At 37.3% G+C, this 17,576-nt stretch overlaps 1 protein-coding gene across 1 annotated transcript; it reads right to left on the bottom strand.

The window, feature by feature from the left end:
• Window positions 1–897: 897 nt before the first annotated feature.
• LOC141718709 (uncharacterized) lies at window positions 898–3,925 on the bottom strand. The gene is made up of 4 exons (XM_074521088.1): window positions 3,190–3,925; window positions 2,023–3,138; window positions 1,647–1,887; window positions 898–1,354 (listed from the first exon to the last, which is right to left on the bottom strand). The coding sequence occupies exons 1-4, from the start codon at window positions 3,923–3,925 to the stop codon at window positions 898–900; spliced, it is 2,550 nt and encodes an 849-aa protein (XP_074377189.1).
• Between the last annotated feature and the right edge of the window lie 13,651 nt (window positions 3,926–17,576).

Below are 17,576 nucleotides of genomic sequence, written 5' to 3'. Positions count from 1 at the left end.
AAGTGTTTTGTTTAACTTATCATCAAACTAATACATAAATTCCTAACAATCTCCCCCTATTTATGTCTACTAAAATTATAAGCATAAATTCAGGGTTAACTTGATGATAACAAAGTACTTAACAAATATATGAGTTGAAACTTGGCAGTCGCTCTATAAAATCCAGTGATATATCCTTCCACACTCGATTTGGGATTGGAAGTGGCTGAAGTAGCCCTGCCGGAGTGAGAGAAGAATGTTTTTGTTGTTGACAAACTTGACACGCTTGAATATATTTTGACACTGCCTTGCGCATACCACACCAGAACCACTCTTGAGCCAATCTTTGGTATGTTTTGAATTCGCCGGAATGGCCTCCCTCAGGGGTATCATGATATTCTCGCAAAAGTTGAGTTACCAATGAAGATGTTGAAGGTACGACAATGCGTCCCTTGTAATGTAGTGTACCTTGTTCAATAGTATACCCCTTTGGATATGGTTATCCAGACTCTATACACTTGCAAAGTTATTGTATCCATGGATCCTTCATTATATGCTGATGTATTTCTCCCCATTGTAGGCCACAAGTCAAAATCATTGCCCCTAATTCAGTAGTGCCCCATACTCCCGAGAAAGAGCGTCAGTCACTCTATCTGTTGCTCCTGGTTTATACCGAATTTCAAAGTTGTAGCCCAAAAGTTTGCTTATCCATCGCTGGTATTTAAATCCAACCTCACGTTGCTCCATTAAGAATTTCAAACTCTGTTGATCAGTCCAAATCTCAAACTTCTGGCCCAACAAAAAATACCTCCATTTTTGAACTGCTAACACAATGGCCATAAGTTCCTTTTCATAAATTGATCTCATTCTTAATCTCAGTCCGAGTACTTTGCTGAAGAAGGCTATTGGGTGCCCGTTTTACATCAAAACAGCCTCTAGACCATACCCCGAGGCATCTGCCTCTATTGTGAAAGGAATTTTAAAATTTGGCATAGCCAACACCAGGGTTGTAACCATTGCAGCCTTTAAATTTTCAAAAGCTTGAGTAGCAGTAGTAGTCCAGTTGAAATTGTCTTTCTTAAGTTGCTCCGTTAGTGGAAAAGCAATATTGGCATAACCTCGAACAAACTTTTGATAATACCCGGTTAGTCCCAAGAAACTCCGCAACTCCTTTAAACTGCCAGGTATGGGCCAGTCCCTCATTGCTTTAACTTTATCTTGATCCACCGCTACACCCTCATGTGATATTATGTGGCCAAGATAAGCTATTTGACTTTTTCCAAATTCGCACTTAGTGCCATTTGCATACAAGACATTATTTTCCAGGATGTCCAGAATAATCCGAGCATGCTCCACATGATCTTTTTCACTTGGACTGTAGATTAAAATATCATCAAAAAAGACGAGAACAAACTTTCGAATATAAGGTTTGAATACCTCATTCATCGTCGCCTAAAATGTTGCTAGTGCGTTCGTCCGAACGGCATCACCAGAAATTCGTAGTGTCCTTCATGGGTTCGAAAAGCCGTTTTCGGCACATCATATGCCTTCATTCGGATTTGATGATATCCGGACTTGAGATCAATTTTTGAAAAGACACCCGACCTATGAAGTTCATCCAGAAGTTCATCAATTATGGGAATAGGGAACTTGTTAGGAACAGTAACCTTATTAAGCGCCCGGTAGTCCACGCAAAACCTCCATGAGCCGTCCTTTTTTTAACTAATAATACCGGACTTGAGAATGGGCTGTTTGACACTCGAATGATACCTGCCATTAGCATATCTCGAATTAAGTTCTCGATTTCATCTTTTTGCACTTGAGGGTAATGATATGGTCTAACATTGACTGGGTCGGATCCTTCCTTTAATACAATACTATGCTCATGTGTACGACTAGGAGGAAGCCCTGAAGGCATATTAAAAACACTATTGTACCTGTTGAGAACGGGTCATAAACTTTCTGGTACACCCCCTGCATCGAACCCTGTGGTTGCTTGCGTTTGATTCTGCATTTTTAACATATTCAGTTCTACTAGAATACCTCCCTTTTCCTTCTTTAAGTGACGCACCATGGCTTTAAGAGATATTTCTGTTCTTCCCAAAGAGGGATTGCCTTTTATCGTCACCGTCTCGCCGCCTAACAAGAATTTCATGGTTTGAGTTTTCCAGTTGGTGGATATAGTTCCCAACTTCTCTAACCACTGAATGCCCAAAATTAAATCTGAAATACCTAAAGACAAGGGTAAGAAATTCTCGATGATTGTGATTCCTTGAAGTTGCAATACTACTGACCGGCACTCCCCTTTTCCTTGTACTGACTCTTCCGTGCCCAGCGCTACTCCAAAATTTTTGGAAGAAGTTATAGTCAGGCCTAATGCTTTCACTGCATCAAGAGACACGAAGTTATGAGTGGCCCCGGGCTCAATCATAACCACCACCTGTTTGTTGTCGATTGTTCCTTTAAGCTTCATTGTCTTTGGGCTAGTAATTCCTATCACTGAGTTGAGGGATATTTCCGGTCGTATTTCCTCACTTACGAGCTCTCTAGTCCCCTCTGATTTTGGACTATCCAGACTTGGTTCACTTTCATTATCGTCCTCCCCTTGAGTAAGTAGCACACTTAACTCCTTTCGACGACACTTATGACCAATAACCCATTTATCATCGTACTTAAAACACAAACCCTTCTCCCATTTATATTGTAATTCCTTCTCACTAAGCCGACGGATCTCCCCTACTGGTTTGGCCACTGGAAATTGGGTATTTGCAGTAGAAGTATTGGATGGGAAATAGGTGGAAAAAGTCTTGGTTGGGGACGAATATGCACCATACATACTTTTTGGAGATGATACAGATGTTCCTCCATAACTATAAGTCCGCGTCGAGCCTATTCCTCCTTTTATATCTCTTTTTTTCCCTGAGCTCACCCTTAGTTTATCTTCTACCATAATAGCTAATTCCATAGCCTGGTCAACTGATATAGGTCCCTGGAAACGGACTTCAGCCCGAATATCATTGCGTAGCCCAATTAAAAATTGACCCAAAGCCAACTCCTCAGGAATATTTTCAAGTGGCGCCACCAACTCAATGAATTTTAATTGATAATCTGCAACAGAACCCTCCCGCGTATGAGACAACCATTGTTCTTGCAATGTCCCTGCTGATTGAGATCGAAATTGGCGTCAAAGTAGGGATTTCACTTGTTCACATCGTTCTATAGACCGCCTCCGGTGTTCCCACTGAAACCATAACAATGCATGCCCCTCTAACGCCACCACTGTGGCCTCAACCTTCTCCTCCTCAGTCAGCCTATAGAAGTTAAAATATCGCTCTGCCCTTAATATCCACCCGTCCGGGTTACTACCATCAAACACAGGTAAATCAAGTTTTTTATGCCGCCAATTTGTTCCTCCTCCTTCCCATTGAGCTCCCCTCCCTGGACCACCACCAGACCCTTTTCCACCAAAACCACCTTCTCCGAATAACCCTCCTTTACCCATCCTACCAGACATATTACTTTCCTCTCCTGTCATTAACACCTCAGATTTACCCAAACTAGAAAGACTATTAAGGTTAGGGTTTACCTTTGGTTGCTTCGTGAAAGCCTTATTTTGTAACACTAGGTCGCAGAGAGCTGTTCGAACGTCCGACTGCAACTTTAATTGATCTTCCTCAATCATATTGATCATTGATTCCTGATGCTCCCTAGACCGATTTATCCGGCCTTCTAACCTGCTTGTAGCTTCATCCAACTGCAACTCGTGTCTTTTAAAAATGTCCTCAAAGCTTCGAATGAAACGATCTGACAAAGACTGCTCCATTGCCGCGACCGCCCCTTTTATCGCTGCCGAAAATTCTTCTGCTACAGTATTTTGTATAGTGGTGTGGATGGACGTCCACTGTTCATCTATTTTCTCCCCTCCTTGATTCGCCGGAGGTCCCATGGTTAGTTTGCTCTGATACCAAGTCTGTAGTAGATTAATTGAAATCATCCTGAATTATACCCTCATAATACAAACACATAAACAACTAAGAGGAACTCACACTTCTATTAATATAAGAACTGATAAATATTGACTAAATCCAGTGAATTACAACTCAATAACCACTGAATCCAGCCTTCAATCATTCGAGAGGTTGGAGCTCTCCTGCTAGGCGGCTACTACTCAATACAATTATCTCGATACCTAATTCTCTCTACTCCCTCCTGCTTTAACTCTCTCTTCCCAACTTGCCCAGTACCTTTCCCTAAAATGCCCTTACTCTTCCTCTGTGTGGACTGTTTTACCCTTCTTTCTTTTTCTGGAATAAGTCAGTAATGTTGAAGTATTATGTTGGGTCATTGCAGATGAACATGGAATGGATGGTGTTGCATACAGAGAACTCTACAGACCCGTAACCCTATTTGTGTGGATTGACTTATTACCCAGTGTCGTGGCTCCAATATTTTGGAGATGATTGATGCAATTTGGACTTGTGAAATTGAGTGTTCTGTTACTCAATTTCATCTTCTCTTGCCTGAACCTTTAACAGTTTCTGCTAGCCTATTATTTGATTTAATGGCTTTACCTCTTAAATTAACTTGGTACAGAAAGCTCTCATTACTTGGAATTTAAATTATCTTAAAATTTTTCAAATTATTTGGTTGACACGTTGGTATATTTTTTTTTGACAAGATGCGTTAGTACTTGAATTCATAGCAAGTCCAGCTTACTACATTGAATGTATTAAATATAGACATGTTAAATGTGTATTCAAACTATAAAAAATTATACTTCCCTTATTTTTATCGAACAAGCAACTTTATTTATGTGCACCCTCCTAGAAAGTTGAAGTTGGGTTTCGACGACAATCAAACAACCACTAATTATACATTATTTTTGTGCAATATATTGTTTCTTATAAGCTGTAGAAACTGCGAAGTACATACTCTGAATTCATAATAATTTTGACAATTGAGAAGATGTAAAAGCCAAAAAGAATTGTAATTTTAGTTTTTACTCGTCATGACTTTTTTTACGGAGGAATTTGGTAGCAATATAATTTGAGTTTCACAGTCGGAAACAAGATCTGTAACGGTGGTTCTTCGTCGGAAAAGGTGAACAGTAATCGTCAGATTTTATGAACTATGTTTGGTGTTTGTGATTATTGGTGGCTGAGATTGCTTAGGGTTGGTGGTGGCTCCTTAAGGCTCTTGCTTCCGACCCCTTACAATTTGTCTACGTATCCCTATTTATAGGGAATCAAGCCAACGTAATTCTTGGGGAACAAGAAACCTAATGGGTTTAGATCTCTTGTCACGTGTCCCAGTAGGATACCTACTGGAAACCGTCTTCTACTAGCTTTAAGAATGTCCGCCGATGAGGTCCAACCACAAAGGCCCAAGGCTCGTCCGCGGCTTCGAGACTTCACAGATAAGGCATCTCCCTGGCCAAGGATAACCTTCCGCTACCAGCTGTTTCTCTAATCTGTGGACGTAGGTATAGTCGTGGTTCACCCCAAATATTATTTGGACAGATCCGTGTTGCCCGGATAAGGAGTCCCTACCAGATTACAGGACAAGTGATCCCAAAATTTTGGGTGCAAAGTGCTGGATACTCCGAAGTCTCCCAACGAGGACACCCGTTGACTACAGAGACAAATCTCTCAAAGCACACACCAAAGTTTACCTCACATCCTCCATGAGGACACTCATTGACTACAGGAGGAGGCCTTTCATCCAGGCATACCCTTGGAGATCTCTGACCACGGACACCGCCTTCCTGTGGTTGCATTACAGGAAGGAGTTCTTCAATAAAGTACCTATAAAAAATATGTTAGTAATAATCTTTCATTGTCCTCCTGAAGTATCCAAAGAGCTCGTCCAAGTAGCTTGTCAAAGTTGTATTCTATGCCAAGTAAAAGCTAAGGGCGCGCCCAAATATTTCTTTATGTTGGAGCCACCTTGTGTCATTAGCCTTTGATCTTTTCTTTTATCATTCTAAATTATAGGGCGCGGCCTAACTTATTCAGCGATTAAGGCTCGCCTTAACCACCTTCATGGAAATCCAATATGTAAATCTATCAAAGTAATCATATCCGACGTATCCGTCCAAGGAATTTGTTAATCAAACATTTAGGGCTCGCCCTAACTTGTCCAAAGATAAGGGCTTGTCCTGACCTGTCCAAGAGTTTTGGCGTGTGCCACCCTGTCCAAGGGGTTTGGCTCGCGCCAACCCGTCCGCGAAAGCCCATTTACTTGGCATCCGCCCAAATTGAGGTATGTTGACCCGACTTTGATCCGAATATCTCTTGTACCAAATTTTGGCTATAACAACTACCCCCCCCCCCAAATTTTTGGGTTTCGAGCACATAAACGCAACGAAAACAATATTAAAATATGAAAAATCAGAGTTTTCGAAACCCACCGCAGGATCCATGCGAAAAACAGATATTTAAATCGTAGATCAGATTGGTTAGCTTAAGAAGCTTTACAATTATGGTTTTCAAAAGGAGATCCTAGCTTTAACCGAAAACCACGTATCCCGCCTTAACGATCTACGTCGTAGACTTATCCACACGAAAGCTGGTACGGAGGAGGCTTGTACTAGCACCAAGAACGGACCTGTTTTCCCCTCTCTCACTCTCTCACCTTTAGCTGCTAGGGTTTTATGTTTTTATCTAATAAAAACGTAACCCTAATTTTAGCCTTAAGGATGGTTATATAGAGAGGCCAAAAACAGTACTAACCCTAACCCAAGTTAGAGTTTATTAAAATCTGAAATTCTATTTATTTATTAATTAAGTTTAACTCGATAAAAAGGGGAAATTGTATGATCAGACATGAGTTGTGATGTGTGAGTATATGTGCTTGCTTGTCTGTATGCATGATTACGTGTTCTGTTAATATTTTTATGAATGTAAGGGAATTATTTGATTTAATTAGGGTTTATTTAACCTTTGCACATTTTTATAAAATTATCTGAGTAAGGTAAAGGCATGAGATTTGTTTTGCTATCTTCGAAATAGTCCTAGAGACTTTTTAAAAATGATAGACGGAATTATTTCATGATCGTTGCATTTTAAAATGATTTTATGTAATTAAAATGCTATTATTAGCATAAACTTATAAAAATCATATAAAATCAACCGTACGCTCAAAAGTTTATTATGAGTAATGGTTGGAAAGCTAATTTCGAGACCTACGTCTTAAAATTGTCATTCGCAATATTTTTCAACTTTCTGAGAGAGATATATTTAATATTCAATTCTGATTTTATTGGAGTAAAAAGAGAAAGGAAATCAAACTAAAAAGGGGATTAGTAATTTACTAAATTACCCCTGCCCTATATTACAAATATTAGCTCATTCTCTTCCCCTTCTTTCTTTTTCTTTCCGTGGCACTCTTCTCTCTCTCTCTCTTTCTTTCTCACTCTCTCTCTCTATCACTCTCATCTCTCTCGGCTTTCTTTTTCTCTCTCTCGGTATATCTCTTTCCCTTGCTATATCTCAATAATATTTCATAAATCCTCTTGATAATCATATATATTTAGATAGAAGTGTGTGCATGTGTGTGTATACCCTTGCATGCGAGTATATGCGTGTATATGGGTTCGAGATCGAGTTGATTATCGCGTATACACTTCCAAAAAAACTGAAATGATATGGCTTCCTTGATGTTTGTACTTTGCATGTGTATTATTGTGATTGTTCAGAGGAAATCGGGGACTTCAAGGTGGAGACCCGAATTGGGCACCACTGAGAAGTCACCGCCACCGGCTGGTAGCTCCGGTGAGCCGGTGGTAAACGGTGATGTAGTTTCTGAGTTCTATAATCTGTAAAACCCATGTTTAGCTCTTGCATGTAATGATTTCTTGAAATTTCAAAAAAAAAGGTTTAATTCTTTTAGAGAATTTAAGGGTGTTAGTTGATAAAATGGGTTTGGATAATTGTGTTAGAAAGATTTTAACTTCTTTAATTGTTTGGTTATATGGGAAATCGAAATTTGAGGGTTGCATGTTGAATTTTGGTTCGGTTTTAGTGTAAATAAAAGGGAATTAGATTTTTATAACTTAATCTTGTATAAACTACGTTTAATTAGTAAGAAATGAGATTGCATGTTGATTTAGAAGAGGAATTAGTGATGCATGTCATTGTTTGGTTCTTGAATTATGATTTGTGGTTTTAGCCAAATAAAAAGTGAGTATATAAGGGATTGGTTTGATGCTAAGCGAATGCATGTATGTTTAATTGGAAAATTCGATTAGGGTTTGAGTCACTAAGTGATATTTTGATGCGTAATTCGAAATTATGATTAAAATGAGTGTTTGATTTAACTAAGAGATGAATTTGAATTGCATGTAAGCATATATGTATGATTTGGTTCGAATTTTGATGATAAAGGAAAGGGTGTTAGTTTAAATGTTAGATTATGCTAGAACTAAAGTTGCATGGTATAATTTTTGAGAAATATGATTGTATAAATAGGGTTATGGTTCGAATTTTGATGATTAAAATAAAGGAAAATGATTCTTTTAAGGTTTTTGATTCAGCTATGTGTTTATATGAACTAAAGTGAGTATTCGATTAATTTTGTGCTTAGTAAGTACAATAAGGCCGAATAGGCCATAAGGATTAAAAGTCAAAACTTGGTTTTTGATAATCGAAAGGATGATTGGGTATGTATATGTGAATATCTGTGGATTTGTTTGTTTGGTTGTGGTATGTGGTTCGAATTAGGGGATAAAAGAAAAGGGGAATTAAGTTATTTGATTTTAAAGAACTATAAGTGATAATTATGGTCGTAAAGATTTAGTTGTGAATGAACCGTGTACTCGTATGAGTTATAATAGTTTGATTTGAAGAATAGTCGAGATTAAAGTGAGTATAAGTTGATTATTGAGTATATAGAGATATAATGGCTTTGAGAAAAAGAATGCGTTATTTGCTATGTGCATGTGTGTATAAGCTATACTCGTATAGTTCGAGTCAAGAGTACAATCGAGTTATCGTATTGAGTGAACATTTCGGGAACGTGAGTTGAGAAACTAATTAAGGTTTTGGTTTTGGATTGTAGATTCGGAGCGTGAGGGCATTTAGGCTAGGAAAGGGAAAGGTATACTAGGTGGCAGTAGTTCAACCTTCAGGAAAGCGAATTCAGGCAAGTAACTCTATTTCTTTGTGTAAATGGTTATAAAGAGGATATTGTTCATGCCATGTAGAGTATTGAACTGTTAAAGTAATGTACCCCTATTATTGACTTTGAGATACCATGTCATTGATCTTGTGAACTTTTTATTGATAAGCTTATTAATCCAACATTTTGGTAAACCCTTTTTCCTATTCTGATTATTTATTATACCATGAACTGTTATAAACCCTATAAGTACCTTTATGAATCCCTTGTAATGGTGCTCTATTCCTTGTTTACTTTATACTCTATTGATCCTTGAAACGGATTTGATTTCCCTAACTTGAGTACCTTGTTACCATTGATCAAGATCCCTAGAATTGAACTTTGCTTATCCTTGATTCATTTCCTTAACTTTGAATTCTTGAAATTGAACATAAGAATGAGTTTCGACTTGAAAGAGTCTGAATGATATCATATTCTTGGTAATGATAAAATGAATTTAGTAAACCTATTTTTTTTCCAACTCAAGGTTTTCCAAACGAATTCCTGATGGATTGGATTGGGATGTAAGAGGCTAGTGGGACTAGTCCAGTCATAGTAAGAGGCTAGCAGGGCTAGTCCAGTTTAAGGCTGAAAGTATGCTTTTGGTACCTTAAAGACCAAATGGAGGTTGGTACGGGCTGATCACCCTTATTATTATTATGAAATGAAATATAAAGTGGACCAATCAAGGGTTCCATAATTATTTAAAAAGGAATTGAAATTTTCTACTCAGTAATTGATTCTTTGAAAATGAAAAAGGTTTATATTGCTTTGAAAAGAGTTGATTGTGATATTGTGAAGCTTATAGCTTGTGAACCCTGATTTTGATTCTGTTGATCTTATAATTGATTTCTTATAATGAAAAGATTGTCACTTTCCATTTGAAAGATCATTTGTGATCTGTTAATGATTTGTGATGAATGTCGGCTTCCACCCTGCCTTGAGCCTTGTTCCTTGAAAGCCCAAAGTTTTCTTCATAACCCCTTTCATAGCCTAAAAGATAGAAATCTGCCACCTAGAATTGATAAAGTAGAATGCCCTGAGATCAGTAAAGTATATTGTGGATTCTATATCATAGAACTGCTTTTTAATTACTTGCTGAATTTTATACTCATATGTTTTTTTAATCTAACCATGGCAGTTAAGCAAGAAGATGGCCCGGCTTAGGTGCACTGCTCGTAAGAGCGTACCTGGTGGTCTCTATCGTGTTGAGGGCTTACGGTTTCCAGAGCAGGTAGTACAGTTTTTGAGTGAGCAAGCGCTTAGCCAAAGAGTTGTAAAGATACAATGGGTTATCTGTCGGTTCCAAGCCGGGATCGACTATGTATATTTGGTTTTATTTTGGGTTGTAAATTATATTCTATGGTTGGTAGTTGTAATATTGTCTCATACTTTATCCTGTTTGATCCCGTTAGTAGCTAATCGGGGTTTATGCTTATTTAATTAGTAAATTAAGGGTGTGTGGGTCCTTATTTCCTAACCCCGAGATTGAAGGCGTCACATATCAGTCATGGCATATTGTATACATGTTATCATCATAAAACCAGTAAACACATAAACGAATTAAACACTTTTTTCAAGTAGCTCTGATACTATTGTTGGGTTTCGAACACATAAATGCCACGGAAACAGTAATTAAAACGTGAAAAATCAGATTTTTCGAAACCCACCACGGGATCCATACGAAAAACAAATATTTAATTCGTATATCAGATTGTTTATCTTAAGAAGCTTTATGATTATAGTTGTCAAAAGGAGATCCTAGCTTTAACCGAACACCGCGTATCCCGCCTTAACGATCTACGCCGTAGAGGTATCCACACGAAAGCTGGTACAGAGGAGGCGTGTACTAGCACCAAGAACATATATGTTTTCCCCTCTCTTACTCTCTCACCTTTAACTGCTAGGGTTTTATATTTTTATCTAATAAAAATGTAACCCTAATTTTAGCCTTAAGGATGTTTGTATAGAGAGGCCAAAAATAGTATTAACCCTAATCCAAGTTAGAGTTTATTAATATTCGAAATTCTATTTATTTAATAATTAAGTTTAACTCAATTACTCTGAATTTCGGATTTAATAATATACAAATTCAAAATTCATTTATTCCATTAATGAAGTCCAACTTAATTAATAATAAATAATTCAAATTTCCTTTTTTAATTCAAATCCGAATTTGAATTAAATATTCCTTCATGGTTTCTTTGTGTGACCCTATAGGTTATTATTATGTTGGCAATCATTTAAATATCTTATATTTAAATTATAAACAATGAGTGGCAATGATCAACCACTAATCCATATTTTTTATTCTATCTCTTTTTTCTCCTCAGTCCTCACCAATGTGTGACTTCAATTTCCTTTTTTTTTAATTCTTTAAGTGAAAACCACCTTGCTTTAACTCTTCACAATTAATGACTCAATAATATAGTACATGCTAATTAACGCATGTCTATATTACAAGCTCATAAATCCTCTCTTTTTTGCTTAACACATTCACCCTCAATGCAACGCAACATGCTTCACTTGCATTACATAAGTGTATCAATAACTCTATTTAATTCATAATGAGCTTCGCCTATAATTTCTTTTCAAGAATTTCACTCCCCCGTCATTCATTACTTTTTAAAGTACCAGGGACTCTCACTTCATCTTTTTTATGTACTTCCTCACGTGCATTAACCAAACACTTAAATTTAATAATAATTCTTCCACATTACTCACCAATTAATAGTGGCAATTCTTTTTTTGCACACAAGTCAAGCGTCACCAATTCTTTCAGTTTGATCTTTAATATTGATCCAACTGCTACCATAATAAATTAACCACGGATTTCACAATAATGGCAACATCATGTGTAGAGGCTGCTAATTCTCATTAAAATACATGTGAATTGTCTTACACTATAATTGTTTTTCTCTTACACCAGCATTCAAGAATGTACTTTATTTTATAATCCGTCATGTTAATCCTTGTTGGTCCCGCTTTATCTTTCCACATACATACTCACAAGCTTCATCTTTCCTTAAAATGATTCATGGGCCCAGCTTCAATACTTTCATCTCAATAGTGACAAGCACATTACGAGCTCATCACCTCATTTGCTTCTCTTTTATTTGTACAACAGAGGACGTGCCTTTCTATTGTTCACCAAAGTGAACTGCATGTAAGAGATTCAATTATATATAACTTTAGTTTTCTTTCCCTCTAGCTCCAACAATCGAACCCATCTTCAGTTATTTCCTAAAATGTGTGCTGCTTCTTTTTCCTCAACGAAGCCAGCTATTCTGTATGCATGTAGTCAACCAAAACCATTATCCTCATTCATATTGCTTAATTTTTTCACTCAAGATGCGTCCACTTAAGTAGGCCAACATATTTTCTTAATTCTGGAATCTCTCCATTTTGATCTACCAACTTTGAATACATGCATGTGCAGGTCTTCAAGTGTATTACTATTTTATAAATCCACATGTCCCGTGATTTTCATTTCCAAATATTCATCCCATTTACATGTTCACATGATCAAAATCAAGGTGAGTTCAACTTTACTTTTTCTTAGTTTAACATGCGAGGACGCGCCTAGTGCATTTGTCATGTTCTTTTAGTAGATATATATTTAAAGTCATGAAATAGATTTCTCCTCCACAATCATCAAAGCTTATTTACTTCTTCATATATTACTAATATTTCCCTACTTTTCCATGCCAAGCAGTCTTCTTAGGCGCGCCCTTACTAGCTTTACTGCACTACATATTACTGCATTGACACGTAAATCATACACTCTTCCTTTAAACCACTGCGATTCCAAGGCTTTCAATGCCTTCGCCGGTTTCATTTCTTTTTATATTGTAAACACATATTGATTTCCCAAAATGGACAACTGCTATATTAGCCGACTCAAATAGCATGACTTATGTACTTGACGTGTCTTCCATTATTTATTTTGGAACAGTGCATGCTATGTATTTATCATATGTATTTAGGACGCATCTGACATGGACTTCAAGAATCACGCAAAACCCATAAACTGGTTCATTTTCTTTTTAATGCACCTATAACATCCGTATATAATTACCCATTTTTTATTATCAACGGACAACCTTGTTTCCGACATCCCTATATCGAAGATGTGCCTTCAACCTCTTTTCATAGAATAGGTCAATACCCAATGCCATTCTTTAGCAAGCCAAGTGAAGATACAATTCTTTTTATGTGTTATCTCTTAGTAACATGAGCGTACCCTCTCTGTGTTTCTCCCATTCAGTCACTGATTCGTTGCATTGGGTCTTCAATTTTAGCTATTAACCAGCACCATGTTTTAGCAAGGTCAAAATAAGACAAAGAACGCTCCTTGTTTGTATCATTGCTGTAATATTATTTTCCATCACATACTTATTATTTTACAGCATCAGGTCTGTAATATGCTCTTGTAGGTATTCAATGAATTCTCACTAATTGTCAAGTTGTCCATTTCTTTTTTCTCTTGTATGGTTGTTATTTTTTGCTATTATGTTTCTCTGTACTGATGCATCTAGTTCTTAATGCAACCATTTATTTAATATATCCATTATTCTGGAACGATCTTCAAACTACACTATAACACCTTTGTGCAGGACTTCTTTCAAGATTCTTCTTTTTAATTATTTAAAGAATCATGCACATGATTTTTAAAGCTTATGCAACATGTAGAAATATGAAATTATACCTTCTTTCTTTGTTCAACAAGGAAAGCACTCCTCAATATTCATATTTATAGAGGGGCTCTCACAAAAATATGGGAATCTCGCCTTTATACATTACTAAGTAAAAGGGGTTCTCTTAAATAATTCTGGAGCTGCATCTCTCATTATAATTTTCTACTATCTATTTTTGTCAAGACGCGCCCTTATTCATATTCTCTTTCCTCATATCTCAGCATCCGTCACTTTCTTTTTACTCAATGTACTAAAAAAGTCTACACATTGATTTGACTTTGATGTTCCATAGGCTCCACTCTACATATTTAATATTTCTAGGTATTGATATATTTAATACTAGGGGGTTAGTCACCATCCTTTATTATCGTGAGTTGCCAAAATATATCAACCCGCCTTTGAAAAGTTATGATTTGATATGGGTCCCCATATTTATTCATCCTTATACGCTATGCATGCATCCTCTTCCCACACGAGTTAAACTAGCTCATGTGCTTTGAATATAACTCCACTCTTTTGTCTTTTTAAAACCAAAGTATTGTATGAAATAATAGCATGCGGGCCTCCATCAATGCTCAAACACTAACTTCCCAATTCAAACTCTCTACCCATATAGCACAATATTAACTTCAAGTTTTGACATCACATTCGTGTGTTATCCTCGACTCCGCACATTGTTATATTGACAAGGCGCGTCCTAATTTCTTTATTTCTTCATTTCTGGTCCCAAATACAGAATACATGCCCTTGATCTAATTTTATTTATCCACACGAACCAAGATGTTTGTCTAGAACATGAGCATTACCTTTTTATATGAACTTGCTTTTAATAGGACGCGCCTTCTTATCTTTACATTGCATTGTTCCTCTTATTTTTAACCTGTATAAAGAGAATAGTCTAACACTTCTTTTTTTTTTTGCAGAAATCGGTAGAGGGTCTCGTACAAGAACATGAGGATCTCGACTTATTTCATCATAAGATAAAGGAGCTCTCTCTAATGTTCTCCGGCCGCATCTCTAAATAAAAATTTCTTTTTTACATAAAGGCACGTCCTTTGTACTTGTTTTTACAATAAGTTGTCCGTGAAACCTTTTACTTCATGCAATAAACAAATCTCCATATATTAATCAACATTGATCTGATGCGGGTTCCACCATGCATATTCAATGTTCTTATTTACGTAATAATATATAGTGAAGCACTTCAGGTAATAATATATAGTCAAAAAGATCATTGCTTCTTAAAATCTTGTTCTTCGTGATAGTCGCATATGTATAAACATTAAGGGTCTCTAATAGGAACATGGGGATCTCACTTTTACACAATGTTAAGGTAAAAAGGGGATCACTCATTGATGTCCATGGAGTCACACCTATGTATAGTTTTTTTTAATTTTAAGCATCGAGTGTCTTCCTTGTATTATAAATTCACTCGTGACTGATTCCCGCAAATTTCTTCTTCCGATCTTTGTTCAAAGCTATCGACTAAATTTATATTAAACATCTTGTCTTTCAACAGTTACTCAATATATCAATCTTGAATCATATATGGTGCTCCTCTTTGAATCAATCCCAAATTTTTCATAAAATCCCCCATCATCATTAAACATCTCTTCCTCCTGAGATTATGATCTTGATTAGCCCCTTCCTTCTAGCGCCAATTTGTTGACAGAGAAATTTGGTAGCAACAAAGTTTGAGGTTCGCAGCCGAAAATAAGATCTGTGACGGTGGTTCTTCGTTGGAAAACGTGAACAGTAATCATCGGATTTTATGAACAGTGTTTGGTGTTTGTGATTATTGGTGGCTAAGATTGCTTAGGCTTGGTGGTGGCTCCTTAAGGCTCTCACTTCCGACCCCTTACAATTTTCCTATGTATCCCTATTTATATGGAATCAAGTCAACATAGTTCTTGGGGAACAAGAAACTAAATGGGGTTAGATCTCTTATCCCGAGGCCCCGTAGGAAACCTACTGGAAACCGTCTTCTACTAGCTTTAAGAATGTTCGTCGATACGGACCAACCACAAAGGCCTAAGGACCATCTTCGGCTTCGAGACTTCACGGATAAGGCATCTCCCTGGCCAAGGATAACCTTCCGCTACCAGCTATTTCTCTAACCGTGAATGCAGGTATAGCCGTGGTTAACCCCAAATATTGAACGCATCCTTGTCCCCCGGATAAGGAGCCCTAACCAGATTACAGGACAAGTGATCCCAAGCTTTTGGGTGCAAAGTGCAGGATACTCCAAAGTCTCCCAACGAGGACACCTGTTGACTACAGAGATAGAGCACCCAAAGCACACACCAAAGTTTACCCCACATCCCCAATGGGGATACTCATTGACTACAATAGGAGGCCTTCCGTCCAGACATACCCCTGGAAGTCTCTCATCACGGACACCGCCTTCCTGTGGTTGCATTACAGGAAGGAGTTATTCAATAAAGTACATGCAAAAAATATGTTAGTAATAATCTTCCATTGTCCTCCTGAAGTATCCAAAGAGTTTGTCCAAGTAGCATGTCAAAGTTGCATTATGTGCCAAGTAGAAGCTAAGGGCGCGCCCAAACATTTCTGTATATTGGCGCCACCTTGTGTCATTAGCCTTTAATATTTTCTTTTATCATTCTAAATTATAGGGCGCGACCTAACTTATTCACCGGTTAGGGCTCGCCTTAACCACCTTCATGGAAATCCAATGTATGTATCTATCAAAAGTAATCATGTCTGAGGTATCCGTCCAAGGAATCTGTTAATCAAACATTTAGGGCTCACCTTAACTTCTCTAAAGGTAAGGGCTTGCCCTGACCTGTCCAAGAGTTTTGGCGCGTGCCAACCTGTCTAAGGGGTTTGGCTCGCGCCAACCCATCCGCGAAAACCCATTTCCTTGGCATCCGCCCAAATTGACTTATGTTGACACGACTTTGATCCGGATATCTCTTGTACCAAATTTTAGCTATAACAATTTTGTAACATATGACATAAGTTAAACACACCTCCAGTAATACGAAGGGGTTATGGTTCTCGGTTGGGCTATAACCCGAGTAATTAAGCTTAATTGCATTTCATTTAGGTGGTTATGTTACTGCTTCAGTATACCAGCAGTTATATTTCCTGTAGTATAAATATAAACAAATAAATAATAGTTATATAGTTTGTTAGATTTAACTTCATCGGCCATGTCGATTTACTCATATAAGTAGTTTATAACCTTCCCTGAAACTTCAATTAAGTTACCACTAGATGCACTCCTCCCCATTTTTAAGCAGAGTGACAACCTTGATATCATCATTGATGCATACTAAACAGTTCTTGACTTCCTTTATAGCATCAGAGGTCAGATCAACAATGGATTGGTGGGAGCATGCAAACAATGAACCAGGTGCCCAGTATCACATATAAAAGTACAATTAGCATAAAGATGGACGCCTCGCGCCTGTAAGAAAATGTTTACTCCTATGAATCTTAGCACAGTAATACTCTCACAAACAAAACAAACTTTGCTGAAAAACTAACAAAAAAATCTTCATTTTTAGTTCCCTGATGAACATGGACCCCTAATGGTATAATTAGAAAACAGATTTCAAAAGCATGACTAGCATACCACCACTGCTAAATCAACAAATCCATAAGAGATCCAATATATATCTTATTGAGGATCATTACTTGAGTGTTCATAGGCAAGTATACAATACACGTAACAAATAATATGTTTATAAATAACCAGTCCTAACTATGGGACACCTT

Source organism: Apium graveolens, chromosome 4, assembly GCF_009905375.1.
Source record: "Apium graveolens cultivar Ventura chromosome 4, ASM990537v1, whole genome shotgun sequence".
NCBI lineage: Eukaryota > Viridiplantae > Streptophyta > Magnoliopsida > Apiales > Apiaceae > Apium > Apium graveolens.
The sequence above is the reverse complement of the archived record's forward strand: the minus strand, read 5'-3'. Positions and strand labels throughout refer to the sequence as shown.